This window comes from Mirounga leonina, unplaced genomic scaffold, assembly GCF_011800145.1.
Source record: "Mirounga leonina isolate KUSES-001 unplaced genomic scaffold, KU_Mleo_1.0 Mir_239, whole genome shotgun sequence".
NCBI classification, from domain to species: Eukaryota; Metazoa; Chordata; class Mammalia; order Carnivora; family Phocidae; genus Mirounga; species Mirounga leonina.
In genome coordinates, this window is record NW_023270624.1 from 280,233 (window position 1) to 304,859 (window position 24,627).

General features: G+C 37.2%; 1 protein-coding gene across 2 annotated transcripts in view; it reads right to left on the bottom strand.

The window, feature by feature from the left end:
* Window positions 1-369: 369 nt before the first annotated feature.
* Window positions 370-24,627, bottom strand: part of CNOT6 (CCR4-NOT transcription complex subunit 6) — a 72,256-nt gene continuing 47,998 nt past the window's right edge. Inside the window, exons 4-12 of one of the 2 annotated variants that reach the window (XM_035029367.1) lie at window positions 23,014-23,099; window positions 13,591-13,695; window positions 13,441-13,509; window positions 12,013-12,170; window positions 11,157-11,311; window positions 10,425-10,579; window positions 9,267-9,497; window positions 7,350-7,552; window positions 370-4,473 (exon numbers count right to left, since the gene is read on the bottom strand). In XM_035029367.1, coding sequence (XP_034885258.1) covers window positions 4,261-4,473; window positions 7,350-7,552; window positions 9,267-9,497; window positions 10,425-10,579; window positions 11,157-11,311; window positions 12,013-12,170; window positions 13,441-13,509; window positions 13,591-13,695; window positions 23,014-23,099 — 1,375 coding nt within the window. In that variant the 3' untranslated portion in view covers window positions 370-4,260. The remainder of the gene's footprint in view (window positions 4,474-7,349; window positions 7,553-9,266; window positions 9,498-10,424; window positions 10,580-11,156; window positions 11,312-12,012; window positions 12,171-13,440; window positions 13,510-13,590; window positions 13,696-23,013; window positions 23,100-24,627) is intronic. The other variant, XM_035029368.1, reaches the window with a different exon arrangement.

Genomic DNA, 24,627 nt, shown 5'->3' on the forward strand with positions numbered 1-24,627 from the left:
TTGTCACCATATTTAAAAGCATTTATTTAAAATATGTCAAAACTCCTTCTAAAAGACGAAGACATGAGCCCATTTCTTGTATTAACGAGGTATATGGTAACAATGACAAAATTCCTAAATGCATATGGACCATCAGTTGCCTAAATAAAAAAATGAACTTTGGCAAAGATGTAAGTGTTCTACAGAACAACACAGCCAATGCAGCATCTCCCCATATCATGGCCCTCGTCCCCCATTCACCCTTCCCCCTTTCAAAGGGTGAGTTACAACCCTGCCCCAGGTGACTCAAAATTTTAATTATGTGGTCTGCTAACATTTATTTTTCTCGAACCTCAGTACTACAGCTATACAAATTACACTTTTAAAATATTTGAAACAGATATTGAATTTATTGGTTGGCTATGAGTAGGAAAATACATCAGTAAAGAAAAGAGACCCTGTATATAAATATAATACTAGCTAGTTACAATTTGACCAAGAAGGTTCCACTGAAAAGAACAGTAAAAGCCCTTGTTACCACCAGTCCATAGGTACATATTCGGTTTCCCATCACCCTTATCAAAGAGCTGCCTAGGCAAATGCGACATTCTTTGAGCTTAGTGCAGATAATGTGCTGGGTTTTGTTACATGAATGGTAAACAAAAATTAGTCCAGTGCATTACACAATATAATGTACTGTGAATAAAGACTAGATACTCTATTTTAGACACTACTTCAACATACCGGTTATTAAATTTTATGTAACCAAAAAGAAGAGCAAAGTGAACATCTTAAAATACTGTTTACGAGTAGGGGAGAAACACTTGCTAAAGGTGTTCTTTGAATTATCTGCAGCATTTGTACTGAAAATTCTGACTGGTTCATCAAAAGAACAAACTGCTGTAACTATTCTGCCTAGGTTGGCTTTTGTCTTAATATGACATGACCCCCAAACCTTAAGTCACTATGGAAACTAATTCCATGAATTTAAACAGTAAAAAAAAACGGAATAATACAACTGGAATTTATTACTGAAAACCTGAATCTTAGAAGAGCTTTGAAATGTTAATTTCAACATTTAGAAGTGCATCCCACCCAATTTAATAATGTCCTTAGGTTTCAAAGTGCTAACTCAATATAAGTTTTCCTGGCTGTCACCAAATCAAGAATAAAAACACATTTCTTGGAGATGTTCCTTGACTGTCTTCTAGGACTAGTAAAGTTGCAATCAACAATTTATTTCTACTTTAGTTTAAATTATGCCATAAATTAATTTTGATGAACATTATTTAAATTCTCAACGCATAAATAATTACCAATAACACGGTAAAATGTACTTCAAGAGATTTACAACAAGGAATTGTGTGCCTCCAAATTTCTGATCAGTAAAAACAGAAAACATACCCCAAATTTTCTGTAAAACATTCATAAAATGGATTTATCCAGCAAGAACACTGAAATTACATTATGGCAACACCACATTAAATAGATCTGTTACAGAATTTTGAAAAAAAATCTATACTGAGAAAACATACTAGTTTTTATTGCATTTTAAAGAGTTTGGATTACTGGAAATTATCCAGGACACAGAAGATATTTAGAACACAAAACCTTGCTTAACAAAAGTACCAATCTATTTTGGTGTGACTGTTTATTCCCTACAGACCCAAAATATTTCTTCCTCTTTTGAAGGTTACAGTTGTAAGTCTACACTCTTGGTTCAATTTATCACTGTCTAAATAAGATGGAGAGGTTGTTCAAACTGACCCACAGAATGCAGTGTGCCCAGAAGAGGCAAGAACAAATAGTCTCAAGACATAACAGGCCCTTATATCTTACTATGCTGCCCCCAAATTCAAATATATTGCAGACAATAACAAATACAGATGAAAACATTTTTGTGTAAAGCTCAAACCTTTAGCATCTAACAAGTGCACTCTAGTTCCAGCGTCTATGAAAAGAATACATCCTCCATTAACAAATACAAACGGGTAAGTGCTTCTCCCCTCCCTCTCCATAAAGCTCTCTGGACCTGTTATCACATAATGCAGATCATAGGAAAAGCGGTCTCATTGCCTCATCAGTCCAACCAGCTCCAGCTCACCTTTGCTGGAAATTGTCATGATGCACATTACCAACACAGTGTTTAGGAAAAATGAGTAAACACACCTTTTATTCACACCTTACAATAAAATAAAATAAAATAAAATAGAATAAAATAAAATAAAATAAAATAAAATAAAAACAAAAACCCCATAAAGAGTTATGCATTGGTTCTACATCAATAAAACCAGCTTTCCAATGTACTGATTATAAACTGGACGTGTTTGGTGTCAGCACAACCTAAACAAAAAAGCAAAAAATAAAAAGCCATCACAACAAAATCTTAAAAAAACCTCAAAGGAAAAATCAGGTCCCAGACAAAGATTCAAGATCAAAACCTTTTGGAAAATTCTTTAAAAAAGAAAAAAAAAATCATTTATTTAAACAGTATGTAATTTTATTTTCTCTTAAAAACAGAGTAAGCACATTTAAGTGCTGAATATTTTTCATAAAATTTTAAGTCATTATTCAAAATGACTCATTTTCTGTATAAAAATTGTTAATAACATTTCAACATGTTTTTCTTACTGCTCACATGTTGTCCTTTTGCTCCCCTGCCTGCAGTTGAAACAAAAGCAGTTAGACCAAGTTCCCTCTGAATTCATTTGATTTTTGAGAGAAGAATGAATGAGAACAGAATACATACAAGTTAACTCTGCAAAGTTAAAAGCTAGCTTTAATCTCGCATCTACTACTGATGTTATGGGCAAAATACAGGGTGCAACAGAACTTTTACCTTGGCTGACCTATTAAAATGACTTAGTCACTTTATAAATGATCTGAAGAATTGTCTCAGGGACCTGTTTTGAAAATACATCTCATTTACACTGCTTCATAAATGGAAAATTATTTAAAAAAAAAAAAGAAAGGAATGATTTTTAAAAAAACACGGAGATGAAGGAATACGTGGAAAACAAAGAATTCACATGATAGTAGTATTCCGGGTGACGGACGGCATTGTGCAATGACACCAAGAAGCAGTGCTTGGGTCTGGTGAGCAAAGACCCAGGGACCCACCTATGAACATGTTCCAAAATGTGATATTCAATGCTTCACAATGGAAAAAAAAAGCCACAGCTTATACAAAAGCGTTTTCATAAAATTCTCACAAATGTTAAACAGTATTTAAAAAATATAAAAGAGGCTGCACAGATCTTCTCTGCATGCACAGGCAGTGCTTGGTGAGAACAAATTTAGGCAGGCACAGTGGAGATAGGACAGGAAGTGTCTCAAAAAGGAGTTAAGAAGCTGCATCCAAGCAGCTGTAATTTTTTAACTTAAAAAAGTTAAAGATTTAAAAATATCAGAATGTACATATATCAACCATTACATTCAGTCCATAAATGCCTACAGATCATTCACTGCTCAGCTTATCTGTCCTGGTAGATAGCTTTTATAAAAACCCAGGAATTCATGGATAAGTTGCCTCTGGTCTGAGAAAATGTCCAAAGCTTTAAGCAGATTTAGATTTAAAGAGCAATGTTCTCAGTTTAAAAATAAAGTAGTACAAAAGGGCCAACAAAACCCTAACAGTGCAAATCATCAGCAGAGAAAGTCTGTTGCAACTTCTTTTACAAGCTGGCCTTTATAACACATGAAACAGTAAAAAAACTTAGCCTTAGTTTACAATACAATCATTTCCAAATCTGATTTTTTTTAGTACAAAATTTCATAAATCAGGTCTTCTGTGGATCATATACAATCATAAAGGCTAAATTCAAAGTCTCTATTTTACAAACAAGTCTGAAAAGGGAGGGAGTAAAGTATGGAAGAATGGTCTCTGGATGTTATTACTGGCCTCAAAAAAGTAGTGCTACAGATTTCTGTGCAAAGAGAATATGCTGTTCAAACATTTTCCTATTTCAAGGCATGAAAATATTATATTGGATAGAAGAAACAGGAAAATCACTTGTAACAAATTAAAGAGAGGTGTAAACACACCAATCCCTGTCTAACAGTATATAAAGCATATTGGGCTCAGAATTTGTTGCTAGCACCTGGCTTTCATACTATATCCTTATCAAATAATCAAGATTGAAAATTCAAATCATCAAGAAAGAGGAAAAAAAAGAAAAAACAAAACAAAACAAAAAACCCTGGTGGCCATACCTCACTCCCCTATAATCAGATTTTATGAGTTTACAAGTGAAACTGAGGTCGTCCTCTGAAGGTACTTAACTACCTCCTGCCAGGAAGGTGAATGCCGTTAACGTGGGGCAGGAAAGGCAGTAAGAGCTCCAGTTGTGCAAAAAGTGAGAAGTGGTCAGAGGGGATGAGTGGGTGTGGGCAGCCACTGATATTATTCTCAACTAGCCAATGGTGGTCCAGAGGTCCCAGGATGCCTAAAGTGTTCAGCTGAGGTTTCGAATAGAAGATGTAGTCAATGATACCCTGAAAAACAAGGAAAAAAAGATGAGGCCTCACATAAGCTAACACTGAAACATTGAGAACTTTCAAGACGTACCCTCACAGTCATGCTTGATAAACATGTGGGAAGAGGCAGTACTACATAAACCAAATGGTCCCCCACATGTCAAATCTAGCAGAATGAAAACAGTTTAGGGATGATAATCATTCATTCTTCCTCATTTCTGGACTTTTTCACAATCTTTTTTTTTTTCTTTTTTTAAAGATTTTATTTATTTATTTGACAGACTGAGACACAGAGAGAGAGGGAACACAAGCAGGGGGAGTGGGAGAGGGAGAAGCAGGCTTCCCGCAGAGCAGGGAGCCCGATGTGGGGCTCGATCCCAGGACCCTGGGATCATGACCTGAGCCGAAGGCAGAGGCTTAACAACTGAGCCACCCAGGCGCCCCCTTTTTCACAATCTTTAATGAGACCTACAAGATCCTTCATGGTGTGGCCTCAGCTTCTCTTTCCTAACTTGATTTGTACTATTTTCCCATGCTGACTACTCCATTACCACACTAGCCCTTTTTTTGGGGGGGGGGGGTGTTGGGAGGGGAGAAAGACATTCCTTGTAGGTGCCAAGCTCCTTCCTGCCCCAGGGCCTCCACACATGCTCTCCCTTCTGCCTGGAGCACTTTCTTCTGTGTCATTTGGCTAATTTCTTCTCAATCTTTATGTCAAGTTCATTCACCTTCCCAAGTCCTTCCTGAATCTTGCCCCCACCCACTTACTACCCGCTACCACTTCCAAGTCTCTTCTCTTGCTTATGCGCACCCTGAGGTGTAACTGCACACTCATTTGCGTCTCTCCCACAGGACTGCGAGGTCCACGAGGGCCGGGACGTCTCTGCCCTGCACACTGCCAGCAGCACCCAGGCCCAGCACTGGGCACCCAGGTAAACACCTCTCAGTTTGCCCCTCTCCTCCCTGTAACTTCAGCCTCTCCTCCACATGCTTTCAGCCAAAAATATTTAAGCACATTCAAGTGTCTTCCTCTTATCTCTATATCAGCAACAGGAACAGAGAGAAAAAAGAATCCCTAATCTCTCCTACCTTTTCGTTATCACCCTCACCTCCTCTTCAATCAATCTGCTTCAAGTAAGAATCTCAACGTTGGTTTTTACTACCTCCTTGCCCAGGATTATTCTTTAACTCTCCACATTCTAGTCTCTGTGCCTAGCTCACCAGTGAAGCATCTCTCACCAACAGTTTCTGGAAGCTGAAAGCATGCTTCTTTTCCCCAGAAAGGCCTTCTGCCTTGGCAGTTGGGCTCCTACACTGTCCTGGTTTACCTCCTCTCTCTGGCCACTCTTCCGTCACTTACATGTTCCTTTTCCCCAGAGTCTGCTTCAGCCTCTCTTCATCTCCACACACTCATCTGTTCCCAGGGTTAAATCATTATCTACAGCACTGCGGCCCCTCCAAAGTCAAATTTAAAAAATTTCAAGCTTCTCAAGTTTCTCAAAGAAGACTAACAAACAGCCCTCCCCTCCGAAATTAAGACCCAGTTATCACTAGTATTTAACACTCTAACACACAATCTAACCTGAATGATTCTTTTTCCAGGAGGTTAGAAACTAAGATTCAAGAGCAGAAATGCAAAAGATAAAAAGAACAGATGAATGCAAGTCCTAAACAACCACTGATATTAAAAATGAGGAGAAGCACTATGGCAAGGCTCCATATTATAAGCCATTAACTGTGTCTGAATGCATATAAATAGAAGATATATTTTTAAACGGCTAATATAAACCACATTTTGGCACTCGAGGAGTACAATTTCAGTTAAAATATGAGAGATGAAATATGTCACTCCAACGGACACCAAATTAGATAGTATGGTACCTTCTGAACAGCTGTTAGCAATGAGCATATGAGAAACATAATTGCCCCAAAACAGTGACAGTAGAACTCAGGATTTACTATCATTATTTCATCTGATTTCTTACTCTGGAAACGACTCTAAGAGGTAACTATCAAGTAGGAACGGGACACCAATCACAGAAGCGTAATAAGAGAATACTGCTGTCAACTAATTCAAGATGGCTTACTTCCGGTCTCAACACACATCCACATTTCAAAGATATAATAAAGTTACAAGACTCTCCCAAAAAATGGAGGTTTACAAAGTTTCTCAATCTCAAAAGTCACCTTGAAATCGAATGTCCATCAACAGAAGAATGGATAAAGAAGATATGGTGTGTGTGTATATATATACACACACACCATATATACATACACACACAATGGAATATTATGCAGCCATAAAAAAAAACAAACCCCACGATATCTTGCCATTTGCAACGACCTGCATGGAACTAGAGGGTATTATGCTAAGCGAAATAAGTTGATCAGAGAAAGAAAAGTATCATATGATCTCACTGATATGAGGAATTCTTAATCTCAGGAAACAAACTGAGGGTTGCTGGAGTGGTGGGGGGTGGGAGGGATGGGGTGGCTGGGTGTTGGACATTGGGGAGGATATGTGCAATGGTGAGTGCTGTGAATTGTGCAAGACTGATGAATCACAGACCTGTACCTCTGAAACAAATAATACATTATATGTTAAAAAAAAAAAAAAAAAAAAAGCAGGAGGGGAAGAATGAAGGGGGGGGAATCGGAGGAGGAGACGAACCATAAGAGACTATGGACTCTGAGAAACAAGCTGAGGGTTCTAGAGGGGAGGGGGGTGGGGGGATGGGTTAGCCTGGTGGTGGGTATTGAGGAGGGCACGTACTGCATGGAGCACTGGGTGTTATACGCAAACAATGTATCATGGAACACTACATCAAAAACTAATGATGTATTGTATGGTGACTAACATAACATAATAAAATAAAATTAAAAAAAAAAGTCACCTTGAAATCGAACGTGTAATTTGTGTAAGGCATCAGGCCACTCTCATAGGCACTCTTTAACTTGAAACCATGCGTGATCCTTCCATTGGTTGTCCCGTTTTTCCCATTACAGCTGAAGTTTGTAAGACTTTCATTATATCTCAGTTCCTTAAAGTCTTTATGATTTGTTTCTACTCCACCGGTGCTTAAATACTCTACAACACCTATAATGAAAATACAGGTACTTTGTTCATTGTCCAGTATAATATGCAGTGTACAAAACTGAAAAAATGTAATAGTAACTACTTTAAAACACACAGTCCCCCTTTCTAAAATGTTTGTTATTGTTTTGTTTGTTTTACATTTCCCAGAACTTATCTAAGTCCATTTTTACATGGTTTTGATCCTAATATATTGAATACTTTATATTTTGCTGTGCTGGCGCTTCATATTTGTTAAACTAGTTCCTTATTTCTTAAAAAAATTCAGCTTGTTTTTACCTTTTTTTAAAAGAGTTTATTTATTTAATTTATTAGAGAGAGAGCACGAGCAGGGGGAGGGAGAAGGTTAGAGGGAGAAGCAGACTCTCCACTGAGCAGGGAGCCCAAAGCGAGGCTGGATCCCAGAACCCTGAGTTCATGACTTGAGCAGAAGGCAGATGCTTAACCAACTGAGCCACCCAGGCATCCCTTGTTTTTACTTTTTAAAAAGAGTTAACTCCATAATCAACATCTTAGTATCTAGGTTTCTGCCTATGTTGAATTATTTACTTGGTATAAAATGCCAAGATTAGGATTAAATGTGCCCTTATACATACTGTCAACCATGGAAGAGAATGCCATCAGCTAGACGGGCTCTGCAAATAGTTATTTTACTTTTCATTTAATTAGTTAGTAAAGTTGGACATTTTCCCATGTGTTTGCTATTAAAATACTGTATCTTTTTTTTAACACTGAAATGAGGCTTAGTATGTATTATTTGACTTTGCCCCTTAGATACTCTGTAGTTAAACAGAAGGCAGAACACATGAAGAGAAACTGTCAGAGAACAATCCCCCACTGCTTCAGCAGCAGTGATCCTGGAGAGCTCTAAGAGATGGGCTGAAGAATTATGGATCTCAGATACCTTTACCTGCCCTGAAAACAAATTTTGACAGTTTTTATCTTCTTCCTGGCTCTCATCCATCATGACGGCAATGAACTGCAAGTGAACTGAACCACTCCAAATGTGTTTATACTTACGTGCTCAGGCACATGTGCAAGGGCAAGGAAAAGTACTTTGTGCCAGTGACAGAGTACAAACGAAGAGGTGAAATACAAAAAGGAATACTTAGTCTGACATTATAAGAACTATGGTTTTGTTCACTGTGCTATCCAATGGAAAAGTATTCAAGGATAAGCCTTTCTGTATTCTTCTACATTGTAATAAAAATCAAGATCCCTGTTCTTTTTTGTTCAAATCACTAGCCTGATCTGTGTAAATAAAGGATCTCAATTTCCACCTAAGGTGTATTGGTATCAAGCCCACCAATATTAAGATCCTGTAAACAGCCATTTACACTGCATCCTATTACTACATGCTGGAATCCCAGAGAAGCTATCTTAATAACCTTCTCAGAGTTTGCATTATATGTGACTTGGGGATAATGAAATATAATCATATGTTCTTTAACAAGTTATTTCAAGTTATCAACTACATGTTTATCGAAGATGATTAATGTCCTTCCTCCTTAGGTGTTCATAACATCATCTCATTTTCCAAAATAGTCTCCCTAACTACACACACAAAAATGCTAAATCTGATTCATAGCTGCTGCTATAAGCTGAATTTTCATTTTGACTAAATTTGGAATTACCAAAAACAATATATTACAAAAACAATTTAGTCAAAAAAAAAAAAAAAAAAAAAAAGCATTCTACATAAAATATCTTTTCTTACCAGAATCCGGCAAAGAATTAAGATCTGCACATAACACCAGTGGAATAGTTCCAAATTCTCCCACTACACTGGACTGGAGGTTTCGTGAGGCTTTATCAATAATGTTCTTCACTTCTGAGAGGAACATCATAGTTTGAACCAACTTCACATCAGAGTATTCAGGGTCCCAATGCATATGAGCATTAGCCACAAGAATAAGTTGTTTTTCTGTTCCAAGATGTGGCTTTCCAGCTATATTAGATAAAAAGAAAACAAAGAGACAGACAAAACCCGCCCATCAGCCCATATAGTCTTACAGGATCTGAAAGCAAGTAGTATATCTCAGAGTCTCAGGAACAAAAAAGGACCCTAAAATTTACCTAACAATCGCCCACCTGATGACTAAATCTACGGTAGCACAAACCTGAAAAACAGTCCTCTATGCTCTGGTTGAATAGTCTGAGGTAGGGCATTCAGTACTTGAACACACACAGCCCATTCTATTTGGGACAGCTTTATTTTTAAACAGTTGTCTCCTTAAAACTTCTGGCTTCATTCAGATGTCCTAAATTGGGTCTCACAAAATTAAATCTACATCCTTTTTCTTAGATATATTTAATACAGGCACTAAGTTCCATCTTTATTTTCTCTCCTTCAGGTTAAACATCTCCAGTCCCAATTGTTCCTCAAGTGACACAAGTTTCAGTTCTCGGCATGATGGTCACTCTAAATGTACTTTCAATTTGAAATAAGTGGTCCATTTATCCAAAACTCAGAACATTTAAAATAATGATTACAAGTAGGGCAGGAGGAGAAGTTAGCTTACAGAGTATCCTTGCTGCCACGAAATTATAGAAGGGTATGGAGTTCTTCTCTCTGAGCAGTTATTTTAGTTAATATTTATTTCAACATTTCTTTTATGTAAAAAATTATTGGGAGCAAAAAAACCCCATTTTTTTCTTTGGCTTTATGCCTTTCAAAGTTTGAAATACTTTTCTGGGCACTGTGTTCTCATCTTAAGCTTTGTGGTAGAGAAAAAGGGATATGGTATTCTAGAAATGACTTAAATTCTCACTGAGTTTCTTCAGGTGTTAAATAAGACTATTAATACATAACAAATTTTCTGCTTTCTATTAAATTTTGGAGGTCAATTTTACAGGAAGTGAAAAGGTCACTCACATGACATTTCAATCAATTCCTTTCGAAGTTCTAGCAGTACTGCAACTCCAATGTTATCTTTTGTCATGACTCTGTTCAGCATAGCTTCAGACCCTTCTGAATTTGCCATTGCTAGCTGATTAAATTCAACAGTGTGTTTCTGAACCAAAGTAAATCTAAAACACAAACAAAAACACACACACAAACATAGAATTGGGAATACCAAGGTATTAGCTTTGTGGGAAATGCAGTTTTCCCAAACTTTCTTAACAAATATGATGGCATGTAAATCACATTATGGAAAATCCTCCACACTTCACACCAAGCTTCCCACATCCGTTTCAAGTTGTTCTCAGTCTGTTACTGATAAAAACAACATCTTGAAATACTTTTACAACTTAAGACAATGTAGTCATCTTCTGTTTTAAGTTTCAAGTTGGAATATTCCATCTTGTAATTTTTAAATAATTCTTTTCCAAACTATAGGTTTAAGAATCCCTCTACCATCCTAGAGGGAATGATAATTACGAGGTGTTTCAATTACCAATTGGAGTTAAACCCTAGTGAACACCTGAAGAAACAGCAGCACTTTCAACAAGTCTCCCAAACAAGATCACTTCTGATGCTTCAAAACCAAACCCTTCAACACTAAGAATACAACACTTCAGTGTCCGATTTGCCAACTAATTTCCACACCCCTGACTCCCTGCAAATACTGAGAAAATTTTCTTTTTTAAACATAAGATGACTTACTTTTCTGTCTTGAAGAATATTGCACAGCCATCGACATGTTTTCTCTCTTGTTCTGACATTGTCCGAGCTCTAGACTTAGGACTAAAGAATCCATTATAGCCACGTTCTTTCAGTTCTACCAGAAAAAAACTGTAATACTGTTCTGTTTCAACCTCCTGAAAAATTGCAAATGGCAAAGTTATTCATAAGACAAAAATCAGTCCCATGCATTAACTTTACATGTACAGTTTGAGGGGCTGAAATAATTTCAAAGGACTAATCTGCAGAATAAGGAACATAACGTCTTTCAATGTACATACACCTCGGTGTGTGTGTATTTTCTTCTATTTTAGAACTGATGGGGAGTAAGAATCAGAGAGGAGGAACTTCGCAGATTCTAAATGCAGACCACAGGTAGGAAGTGACTTGCCCAAGGTCGTGTAAATTATTATGAGAGTAGGACTGAGACCCCAAGTTACTGTGCGTCAGGTTCAATGAGCTTTCCACTATGCCCTAATTATTCTATTACTGCTGATGGTAAAGCAAAACTATACCTTGACAATGCCATAATTTCACTAACACCGCCACCCCATTAAAAAACAGTGCCAAGCCATCTGGGAGAGAAAGATGAATATTTAACTGTCATAGCAAATGCCTAAAACCCAAATTAACCCATTTGCTTCATTTGGCAGCACAGTGGCTGCAAAACAAAGCAGGCAGGGAATGCTCCCAGGATTTGCTAAAAACAGAGCCAATATTTTAAGAATTGCTGAGCTGGAACTTCAAATGTGTTAGGGTAATGTGTTCCCAGTCTGTCCCTTGCTTATCAACATTGAGGCATGTGCACTTTACACAAACACTTCTTCTCATGACTTACCTGAAGACTTATGATATCAGCATTGCAGCTCAAAATTTCTTGAATAATGGCCTTTTTCCTGTAGTCCCAATTTAGTGCCCAAGATGGACAGTAGCCGTATAACTGCCGGGTCGCATATTTATCACAAAGAACATTATAGCACATGACAGAAAACAAGGCTGTAGGAAAGATAACTTTACTTATTCACACACGTGGCAGAAAAAAAAATAATTAATTTCAATAGTTTTTACTTAAATGCTAAGTTTGACTTTATTTCACTCAATATATATTCACTGAAAAGCTACTATATGCCAGACATAATGGATAAAAGTAAAGTTGAATAAGGAAGGAAAGACAGATAGCTGAATAAATAATGATACGATGTGTTATCTGCTATAGAGATACCCACAGAAGGTTCGAAGCTAAAAGACTAAGATCTCGAGCCTCTCTGTCCCTAAGACCAGGGCTCATCACATCTGTACTCCCTCCACCACTCTGCTAACTGCTAATGCAGAATGTGGAAAACTGACAGTTTTCCTAATAGGCATGGCTAATTTTCTTCTATAGAGCAACTATTATTAATCCAAGTGAAAGGAAAGAGGTATCATAGACCAAATCCTGTTACACGTATCATGTAATTCCCAAACTATTTTCATACAAGTTAAGTTAAAAAGAAATCAGAGGGGGTGCCTGGGTGGCTCAGTCGTTAAGCGACTGCCTTCGGCTCAGGTCACGATCCCAGGGTCCTGGGATCAAGCCCCGCATCGGGCTCTCTGCTCCGCGGGAAGCCTGCTTCTCCCTCTCCCACTCCCCCTGCTTGTGTTCCTGCTCTCGCTGTCTCTGTCGAATAAATAAATAAAATCTTAAAAAAAAAAAAAAGAAATCAGAGGCCATTAGTTCATTTTCTCTCTCAAGTAAGTGTTCTGGCTGTCTTACAATTCTGTAGTATCAAATACATTTGGAACTTGCAATATAAAGATTTTGGTGTCTTTATTATAATAAATGAGTTTGGTCAGTACTTGACAGCGGAGCTTCTTCTCAACAGTGGCACGACTGACATCATGGGTGGGTAAATTCTCTGCTGGGGGCGGGGGGCGGGGGGGGCGCTGTGCTGTGCAATGTAGCATGCTTAGCAGCATGTCTGATCTCTAACCAGGGGCTGTCAAGAGCACTTCCCCCAGCTGTGACAATCAAAAAATGTCTCCAGACATTGCTAAATGTCCCTTGGGGGATGAAAATGCCTCTGGTTGAGAAGCACTGCTCGACAGCACACTTTTGCATAGTAGGAAGACCAGCTAAGCAACAATTAAGTCTTTATTATTCTCTCTCAAACCAAATCAGGTCTTAAGCATTCAACTGTAACACAGCCCATAATCTAACCCATGCCAACACACTGTTAGATTTATAATACCAAGTAAAAACAAGTTAAAAAAATATAAGGCTACCAACCAGTTGGCCTTGTTCTGTCTGGTTCTTGCAACATAATCCAAGATCTTGGAGGTGGCTGTTCTGTTGAAACTAGTTGAATATAAAACATAAAATTAAGCAATATTCTTACACATCTTCCTAAAAAAATTGTTTGAACAAATGACCACTTACTTCTTTTTGCAGTACCTGCCAAATTATCAAGCAAATAGTTCAGTAGCCTTCTTGTTCCATCTGGTTCCAGATAGAGGTTCAATATATCCTGGGTAAGTGGATTTCCTGGAAATATTTTTTAAATAGGTAAAATGAAACCAAGAAAGGTAACAAAATATTTCGAAAGTAAAAAAATACCGAAATTATCAGATCATCTATAACAATGTATACAATTACTTGTAATATACCAAACCCGAGAAAATATTTTTCCAGTTTTTGATAAGAATAAAAATGATTCATACCATGTTCTACAGAAGTAGTCAGAAAATGATTATTGTGGACTGATGTCAATCTAGAAGAGATCTAATAGTGCTCTGTATCTGGCCCTGCCTCAACAACACTTTTATGACAATCAAACCCAAGTGAAACTAGAAGGGGAAGAGTGGGAAGGAGGGTCAGACAAGGGAAAGAGGACAGCCACTATGATGAATAAGAGAATCAAAACTTAAGAATGCAACAAAGCTAACAAGATATCCTAATGACAAATGTAGTCTGCACTTAGATTTTTAAAAATTCTACTAAATAAAGTAATAACAAGATGAGACAGATTTGGTTTAAGATTAAGTCACTAAGGAAAGGGGAAAACCCCAAAGCTGTGAGCCATCCGTAAATTCAGTAACTCTTTCCTAAGTGCCAAAAATGAAAGCAAGTGCAATGATTTACATATATCTACAAGAGTCTCAAATCCTCTCAGAAGGATTTCTTAAGTGCTTATGAAAATTAACAGTACAATGAACTGCTTGAACAGTGCAGTTCCTACCCACACCACACAAGGGGTATATATATTGTTCTGGATGCCACAGCCCCACTTTAAGAAAGACTAATACATTTTATAGACTGAAGAAGACAAACGATTTCTAAATCATTATAAAGTGATTATAAGATCTTAACCATGCCAAATGAAAAAAGATTTTCAAAAGATATTGCCCCCCTCACTTTCTCTGCCAGAGAAGTGTTAAAGAGAAAGCCAGCAAAAACAGAAGGCTGAGTAAGATTCAGAGTTTCATAATGTAGTATGACTATGTCCAGTTTCAAGTGAAAATCACTCATCATACCGAAGATTTCAAACTAAATGAAGAAAGATAAACAAGATTCCAACACCAAGATGACAAAAACATTAGAGTGATCTGATCTAAATACAGCAGGCATGACAAAAAATGCTTAAATGAGAATTAGCAAAAACATGTTTGAAATAAATGAAAAAACAGGAAGACTCAGCAAAGAAAAACAAAGTTTTGGCAAATGAACAAAACATGTTTTTGAAAATGGAAATATTAAAACTGAATAACAGAATAAATGAAATAAAAAGTTCAGTGGATGGGTTCAACAGCAACACAGAGGGTCAGAGGAAAGAATCAGTGAACTGAAGACAGAACGGTAAGAATTACCCAATCTGAACAATAGAAAGGGAACTGAAAAAAATGAACAGAGCCTCAGGGACCTGTGGGACCACAACAAAATTCTAAGGTTCGTGTCCTCAGAGTTGTGGAAGCAGAGAACAAGAAGCACTGAGCTGAAACAGTACTCAAAGAAATAATGGCTGAAAAACTCCCCAAATTTGGAGAGAAAAACAAACCTGTGGATTCAAAAGTCTGATAAAACCCAAACAGGACACACTTAAAAGAATCCACAGCAAGCCACACCATAATTAAACTTCTGAAAACTAAAGACAAAGAAAAAATCTTGAAGGCAGCCAGAGAAAAACACCTTACCTCTAGGGAGAACATGCTCTGAATAACAGCAGACTTCTCATCACAAGCCACGGTAGTCACAGGGAAGTGGCACAAGATTTTTAAGTGCTGAAAAAAAAGAACTGGCAACCCAGAACCAATATCCAGTGAAAACAGCCTTGAGGAAGGAAGGAGAAATAAAGACATTCTCAAGAGGACAGAAAACTAAGAGAATCTATTGCCAGCAGATCTATCAAAAAAGAATCAGAACAGAAGTTCTCTAAATACAAAGGAAATGATGAAAGAAGGAACCTTGAACATTATAAAGAAAAAAAGAATATGATCTTCAAAAGGGGGCAAATATAATAGGCTTTCCTTTGCTTAAGCTTTCTCACTCATGTTCAGCCATTAAAATATTTTTGCAATACTGGTTTGGTTCTAAATAAATGTAGAGAAAATATTTAAGACAATGATACTATAAACAGGGAGCAAATAAAAAGTCATCAAGAGAGTTAGGGATTATATATTTCACTCAAAATGGTAAAATGATAGCACTAATAGACTTGATAAGTTCTGTATGTTGTCCACAAGAAACTCACTTGAAATGTAACACTATAAAAGCAGGTTGAAAGGAAAAAGATGGAAAAAGATGTCATGAAAACAAAGGAAAGCAGTAGTGACTAATTAGTATCAGATAAAGTTGGTATCAGAGAAGATAAATTTACTAGAGACACAAAGTGACATTACATAATGTAAAGCAGAACACATAGCAATTCTAAACACGCATCCACAAAATGACAGAACTGAAAAATATTTTAGGCAAAAACAGAACTGAAAGGACAACAGAGAAATCTCCAATTATGCTGGGAAACTTTAACACTCCTCTCTCAACAACTGACAGAACCAGACAAAAAAACTTCCAACACCATCAATCTAACAGACACTAACTAGGTTAATATATAGGATCCAGTTGAGATTTATAGACCATTCTACCTAATAATACCACAATACATATTCTTGTGCATGCCCAAGGGACATAAACTATGTAAAGACCATACCCTGGGCCATAAACCACCAAACATCAACAAATTTAAAAGAACTCAAATCATACAGAATTCTTCAACCACAAGGGAATCACACTAAAAATTAGTACTGAAAAGACAAAAGGGAAATCTGGAAACACTTGGAAAATTCTAAACAATCCATGGATCAAAGAGGAAGTTTTAAGGAAAATTTTAAAATGCACTGAATTAGTGAAAATGAAAACACACCATATCAAAATTTATGGCTGGACACAGCTAACATAGAGCCAAGAGGGAAATTTATAGGACCTAATGCATACGTTAGAAAAGGAAAAATCTCAATTCAATAATCTAAACTCTGATCCTAAGAACCTAGAAAGAAGAAAAGCAAAAAGACAGATTAAAAATACTAAAGAATAGGAATCAATGAAATTAAAAACAGAAAAAAGGAATTTTTTAAAAAGCTGTTTCTTTGAAAAGATCAATAAAATTAGTAAACCTCTACCAAGACTGACAAAGAAAATAAAGACAAAAATTACCCATATAAAAAGTGAAAGGGGATATCACTACAAACCTTACAGAAATCAAAAGGATAAGAGAATACTATGAATAACTCTACATACATAAATTTAACAACTTATATGAATGGGCCATTTCCCTGAAAAACACAAACTGTCTGAACTCACTCAGTACATAATTTAAATAGCCCTATACCTATTAAAGGAAATGAATTCATAATTTAAAAACTACCAGAAAAGAGGGGCGCCTGGGTGGCTCAGTCAGTGAAGCATCAGATCATGATCATCTCAGGTCATGATCTCAGGGTTGTGGGATCAAGCCCCACGTCAGGCTTCATATTCAGCGTGGAGTCCACTTGAGATTCTCTCTCCCTCTTCCTGTGCCCCTACCCCTGCTCACGGCGTGCTCTCTAAATAAATAAATAAAATCTTAAAAACTGCCAGAAAAGACCAAACTGTTTTGCAGGAAAATTCTACTAAACACTTAAAAGAATTAACTCTAATTCTACAGAATGTCAGAAAACAGAAGATGAGGGGGCGCTTGGGTGGCTCAGTCATTAAGCGTCTGCCTTCAGCTCAGGTCATGATCTCAGGGTCCTGGGATCGAGCCCCGCATCGGGCTCCCTGCTCAGCGGGAAGCCTGCTTCTCCCTCTCCCACTCCCCCTGCTTGTGTTCCCTCCCTCGCTGTGTCTCTGTCAAATAAATAAATAAAATCTTAAAAAAAAAAGAAAAAAAAACAGAAGATGAAGGAACACTTTCAAATTCATTTCATAAAGCTAGTATTACCTAAATACCAAAACCAGACAGTGAGCATACAAATAAAAGACAAATACCCCTCATGAATATTGAGTCAAAAATCCTTAAGAAAATATTAGCATACAGAAGTAAGCAATAGGACGCCTGGGTGGCTCAGATGGTTAAGCGTCTGCCTTCGGCTCAGGTCATGATCTCAGGGTCCTGGGATCGAGTCCCGCATCGGGTTCCCTGCTCAGTGCAGAGCCTGCTTCTCCCTCTCCCTCTGCCACTCCCTCTGCTTGTGCTCTTCTGTCTATCTCTCTGTCAAATAAATAAATAAAATCTTTTAAAAAAAGAAGTAAGCAATAAATAAAAAGAATGAGAACCATAACCAAGTGGGGTTTATTCTAGGAATACAAGGCTGGTTCAATATGCAAAAATCAATTATAAGGCTAAAGGAACAAAATTATATAATCCTATCAACTGATGCAAAATAGGCATTTCACAAAATTAAAAACCCATTCATGATTAAAAACTCCAGAAAAAAAGAAATAGAGGGAAACTTCCTCAAATTGATAAAAGACAATCCACAAAATACCTACTGTTAACTTTATACTTAACAGTGAAGACAGAATACTTTCAAAGATCAGGAAAAAGGGATGTCTGTTCTCACAACTCTTATTCAACATAGTGCTAGAAGTTCTAGTCAGCACAATAAGGCAAGAAAAAGAAAAAGCAGACATATTGGTAAGAAAGAAATAAAATCATCCATATTTGGAGATGACATAATTTTCTACTGCATGGAAAATTCCCCCCAAATTAAAAAATTTACCAAAAAGAATACCAAAAAAAAAAAAAAAAAAGCAACTCCTAGAACTAGAAGTGAATTCAACAGGGTGGAGGACACAAGATAAAAATACAAAAATCCAATTCAAAAAGATATATGCACCCCTATGTTTACTGCAGCATTATTTACAATAGCCAAGATATGGAAGCAACCCAAGTATCCATCCACAGATGAATGGATAAAAATGTGGTATATATGTACAATGGAGTATTACTCAGCCATTAAAAAAAAGAGAGATCTTGCCATTTGCTACAACATGAATGGACCTACAGGATATTATACTAAGTGAAATAAGTCATACAGAGAAAGAAAAATATGATATCACTTATAAGTAGAATCTAAAAAAACGAAACAAATGAACAAGCAAACAAACAAACAAACACCAGACTGTTAAATACAGAAAACAAACAGGTGGCTGCCAAAGGGAAGGGGGGAATGGGAGGATGGATGAAAGAGGTAAAGAAAACAAAAAAATCCCCATTGTATTTCTATATGCCCAGGAATGTACACATGGACAGCAAAATTTAAAACACTATCAGTTACAATCACTCAAAAAAACCCACCACAAACAAAAAGAAATAAATCTAACAAAACATTTACATAACTTATATACCAAAAACTACAGAATATTGATGACAAAAATCAAAGCTCTAAATATAGGGAGAGATATGGCATGTTCATGGATCAGAAGATTCAGTTCTCCCCAGTTTGATCTCCAGGTTTCACACAATTCTGATCAAAATCCCAGCAATATTTCTTGTAACTAGAGACAAGGTTATTCTAAATGCATATGGAAAGGCAAAGGAACTAAAACAGTTTAAAATGTTTTGAAAAAGACAACCATAGTAGAGGAATCAGTCTATCCTATTTCAAGACTTAATTACCCTATTTCAACTTTCAAGTAACTACTGGCAAAGGAATAGACACATACACCAATGGAAAAGAGAGAATCCAGAAATAGATCCACACAGATATGTCCAACTGATCTTGGGAAAAGGTGTAAAGGCAATTCAATGGAGGATAGACTTTTCAACAAATGGTGCTAGACCAACTGGACATTCATACACTAAGCATGAACCTTCAACTAATCCTCGCTTCTTTTAGCTCAATTTTAACTCCAAATAGATCACAGACTTAAATGTAAAACATAAAACCATGAAACTTTTTTTTAAAAAAGATTTGTTTATTTTAGAGAGAGAGTGGGGGGGAGGGGGAGAGGGAGAGAGAATCTCAAGCAGACTCCCCACTAAGCACAGGGCCTGATGTGGGGCTCCATCTCACGACCCTGAGATCATGACCTGAGCTGAAATCAAGAGTCGGACGCTCAACTGACTGCTGCACCACCCAGGCACCACAAACCATGAAACCTCTAGTACAAAACACAGGAGAAAATCTCTGGGATCTAGAGCTATTCAAAGCATTCTCAGACTTGACACCAAAAAGCAAGATCCATAAAAGGAAAAATGATAACAACTTTATCAAAACTAAAAACTTCTGCTACATACAAGACCCTGTATGATATTGTGATTTATAATAAGAAATATATATATATGTATCTGGTCTTCATCCACTTTCTTAAAGCTCCTAAACCCCTTAAAATTTCCTATGTGAAGAAGTTGTAGAGGTGTCTCTTGTTAACAAAGTAACTTTCAGACCCCACCTAAGGACTGGAGACTGCTTGACAGAGAAACCAACCATGTGACCAGAGAGCTGGAATTTTCACAGTCCCACCCTAGAGGAAAAGGGGACTGGAAGTTGGCTCAATCAAGGCTAATGATTTAATCATACCTATATGTTATGAAGCCTCTGTTAAAAACTCAAAAGCATGGGTTCAAAGAGCCTCCAGGTTGGTGAACACATGGAGATTCAGGGAGAATGGCGTGCCTGGAGAGAGCATGGAAGCTCCATGCCTCTTCCCCATACCTTGCCTTATGCATGCATTTCTTCCATCTGGCTATTCCTGAGTTATATCCTTTTATAAAAAACTGGGAATCTAGTGAGTAAAAGGGTTTCCTGATTACTGTGAGCCACTCTAACAAATTAATGGAACCCAAGAAGGGGTTGTGGAAACCTTGGTCAGAAGCACAGGCAAGGAGCCATCGTGTAGGACTGAACCCTTATCCATGGAATCTGATGCTATCTTCGGGTACGTAGTGTCAGAATTTAGTTGAATTACAGGACATCTAGCTGGTGTCCTAGAACCGCTTGTTGGTGTGGGGGAAAGCCCCCCAGCGCTGGAACTGGGCGTGTTAAGGGGATGAGGAGACTACATATTGGGAAAATAATGTTTGCAAATCACATCTTGGTCAAAGGCCTAGTATCTAGAATATATAACAGACTCCCAAAACGCAACAGCATAAAACAGTCCAATTGGATAGAACGTGGCAAAGACATGAAGACTATACCACAGATGATGACATACAGATAACAAATAAGGACATGCAAAGATGTGCAATATCTTCAGCTAACAGGGAAATGAACATTAAAACCACAATCAGATATCACTACACATCTATCAGAAAGGCTAAAGTAACAACAGTGACAACACCAAGCTGGTGAGGATTCAGAGTAACTGGATCACTCATTTATTACTGGTGAAAATGTTAGATAGTACAGCCACTCTGGAAAACAGTCTGGCCGATTCCTACAAAACTAAACATGACACTAATGTGTGACTGAGCCAACTGTATTGCTGGGCATTTATCCTAAAGAAATGAAGACTTATGTTCACATAATACCCTGTACGCAGCTCATAGCTGCCTCATCCGTAATAGCCAAATATTGGAAACCAGCCAGATGTTCTTCAACAGGTGACTGGCTAAACAAACCATGATACATCCACACCATGGAACACTGCTCATCAACGTAAAGGAGCAAACACGCAACAACCTGCGTGATTCACCAAAGAATTAACCTGAGTGGAATAAAACCAATCTCAGAAGGTAACATACAGCATGATTCTACTTACACAATATTCTTGAAATAACAAAACTATAGAAATGGAAAACATATCAGTGGTTGTCTGAAGTTAGTAAGTGAGCTGGGGCAAGCTCAGAAAAATAAGAGGATTTGTCCAAAAAAAAGGTACAATCAGTGAAACTATCCTTCCGAGAAAGAAACATAAAACCTAGACGTCAAACATTAGAGGATCTTTCTGAAATGGAAGAGCAACAGATCCTCAAAAACTAAGGTGCCACAAAGACTGCCCTTCCCCTCCCCCAAACACTTCAAAGGCTTTCATACACATCAACTCATGTGAAAATCCGTGACCAATGACCGTCATTTCAAATAAAGTTTGTGAATCCTTAGAGAAATGAGTACAGTCAAAGGTTTGTAAAATAAATACTGCAAGATTATAAAACCTGAAAGAACATAAAAACAGTAGCTGCCTCTGGGATGAGAAAGGGCCCTGAAGAAGAACAAAGAGGGTTTTCAGACTCTGTAATGCCCTGTTTCTTTTGCATTAGAAAACGGACACAAACGTGACAAAATATTGTTAATGCTTATGGTCAGTATACAGATACACGTTGCTATGTTTTACATTTTTGTTTTAGAAAACGGACACAAACGTGACAAAATATTGTTAATTCTTATGGTCAGTATACAGATACATTTTGCTATGTTTTACATTTTTGTTTTTCAAAGTTAAAACAAGAAAATTTAAAAAAATAGGGAGACAGAAAGATCTACAGCTCACATTTCTCTGACCTCTATTTTAAGAAGCCTCAGCCAAGTCCATCCCACACAGAAAAACACTTTTCCAAAGAACCATTTAGAAAGCTGATATTTATTGAGTATGGTTTTATATACATCTGTAAATGTATTATTTATATTTTTCGATTTCATTTGTTTTTGTGAAATTACTGTTAACCTTTATGATATGAAATGGATTTACAGGAATAAAACCTCATTTTACAATCTGCATACTCTTAAGAAATAAAAGTACAATTCTTGAAGACTTCATTATGTGACTGTTTTTTTAGGAATTGATTCTAGAGTAAGGTGGATACAAGATTGGCAAATAATCAATGTGATAAAAAAATTCTAGGTATTGACATATTATTAAAATAGGACTTTCAATCTTGCTGCTTTAAAAAACATATTTCCCAATAGTTCTCACTGGATAAATTATGCCCCCAAATTCTAATAGAGTAATGAAGTCCTCATAAACCAAGTTTTAAAAAATGATCAAAAACTGTTATTAGCAGGTCCAAATGGCTAATTTTTTACTCAATGATTTCTGCACTTTGTGAGTCTCCCCATTTTTTCAGGTTTGAATACAAGGGGGGGAAAAGCTGTTTATAGTATGATGAAATAAAGTATGACCTCAGGATGCATCATCAGAACACAGAACTGATCGAAACAAAGGATAGAGAGCAAAGCTGGGCTAGGAGTGAAAAAGAATACGAAGATTAAGAGACAGTCTACAGGTGGACAAGAGAGAAAATCACTGGAATATATCTAAGGAACTGATGAAGTTTGGGGAAGAGTGAGCCTGCAAATCCCTGGCAAAAGGATTCCCTTTTACAGCTTCTCTAGACTTAAAGACATACATACAAACCACAAGAAACACAAATAGGGGAAGTCATACCTTTCAGGCCTAAAGTCTGCAACTGAAACAGTTTTCCCAGCTCAAAAGGCAGAACTCGTAACAGGTTGTTATTTAAATGGAGTTCCCTGTGGATGTAAAAGTTCCATGTCAGAAGATATATAACCTTTTAACTCATAGCTAAAATCAGCAATATAGTTTCTAAAGAATATAATCTTGTAAGAATGACAAAATTGTATAGTATATTCTAATGTCAGTGCATTAGAATATACTATAGTGTGTGTATTACACAGTGAAGTACAGTGCTTCTCAAACGATCGATGGTAAAAAAACAAAACATAACAAAATAACCCCAAACTGCCACAGACCAATACGTTTTTAAAACACAAGGAAAAAATTAATTAGAAAAATGAGATGAGAAAAAAGACAAGACCAACAAAACACAAGCCCTAATTTTTAAAGAGCATTAAATTTAACAGATACAAAACTACTCTCACACACTGTATATGTGACTGCAGGCTGACGACACAGTCAGCAAACGGGCATGGTCCATGCACCACCCCTGGAGCAGCACTGACCCAGCACATGTGGAGTCTACCACACAGCTTTAAGAAAGTGGAAATGAGAAAACAAACTAACATGTGAATTGTTAAAGGAGAATTTAAAATGATCGTGTAGCACCAACTGAAAATAGCTTATGTAGCTGCAAAATTAAGTCCATCGTTAACATTTCTCCAAATTGACTAAAGTTTCACTTTAGAAATAATGGCAGCTATACTAACTACCAATGATTATTTTAATGATTTTTTTGGTACAGATAACTACAACTATCAAAGGAATCTCCAGGGGCGCCTGGGTGGCTCAGTCGTTAAGCGTCTGCCTTCGGCTCAGGTCATGATCCCCGGGTCCTGGGGTCGAACCCCACATTGGGCTCCCTGCTCTGCGGGAAGCCTGCTTCTCCCTCTCCCACTCCCCCTGCTTGTGTTCCCTCTCTCCCTCTGCCTCTGTCAAATAAATAAATAAAATCTTAAAAAAAAAAAAAAGGAATCTCCAGTAGGAAAAAAAAAGACCCAACATTGAGACACTTAAATTTCCTCCAATTAAGTTTTATTTATCAATTTTTAAATGTAAGTACTACTTCCATAATCCCTGGTTCTTGGAATTTAAATGAACCTTGGTGGGGCGCCTGGGTGGCTGAGTCGTTAAGCATCTGCCTTCGGCTCAGGTCATGATCCCCGGGTCCTGGGATCGAGCCCTACATCAGGCTCCCTGCTCCTCGGGAAGCCTGCTTCTCCCTCTCCCACTCCCCCTGCTTGTGTTCCCTCTCTCTTGCTATGTCTCTGTCAAATAAATAAATAAAATCTTTTAAAAAATAAATAAATGAACCTTGGTTATTACTTAGTGAACCAGAGGTTGGTGAGGCCATAAACTGAACAAGAACAACTAGTTCTAAATAATTTGTTCCCATTTATTTCCACATATATCACATGGGAAAGGAGGTCTTTTAAGGAGATTAAAACTGATCACAGTATATACTCAGTAATTAAGCCTAAAACAATGTCAAAAAGCTGGACTAGGAGCAATAAAGAAACTGTCACAAGGTCCTTATTCCTTTTTACTATGCAGCAAATGGCAGAAGGCAACATAAAAGCCAGT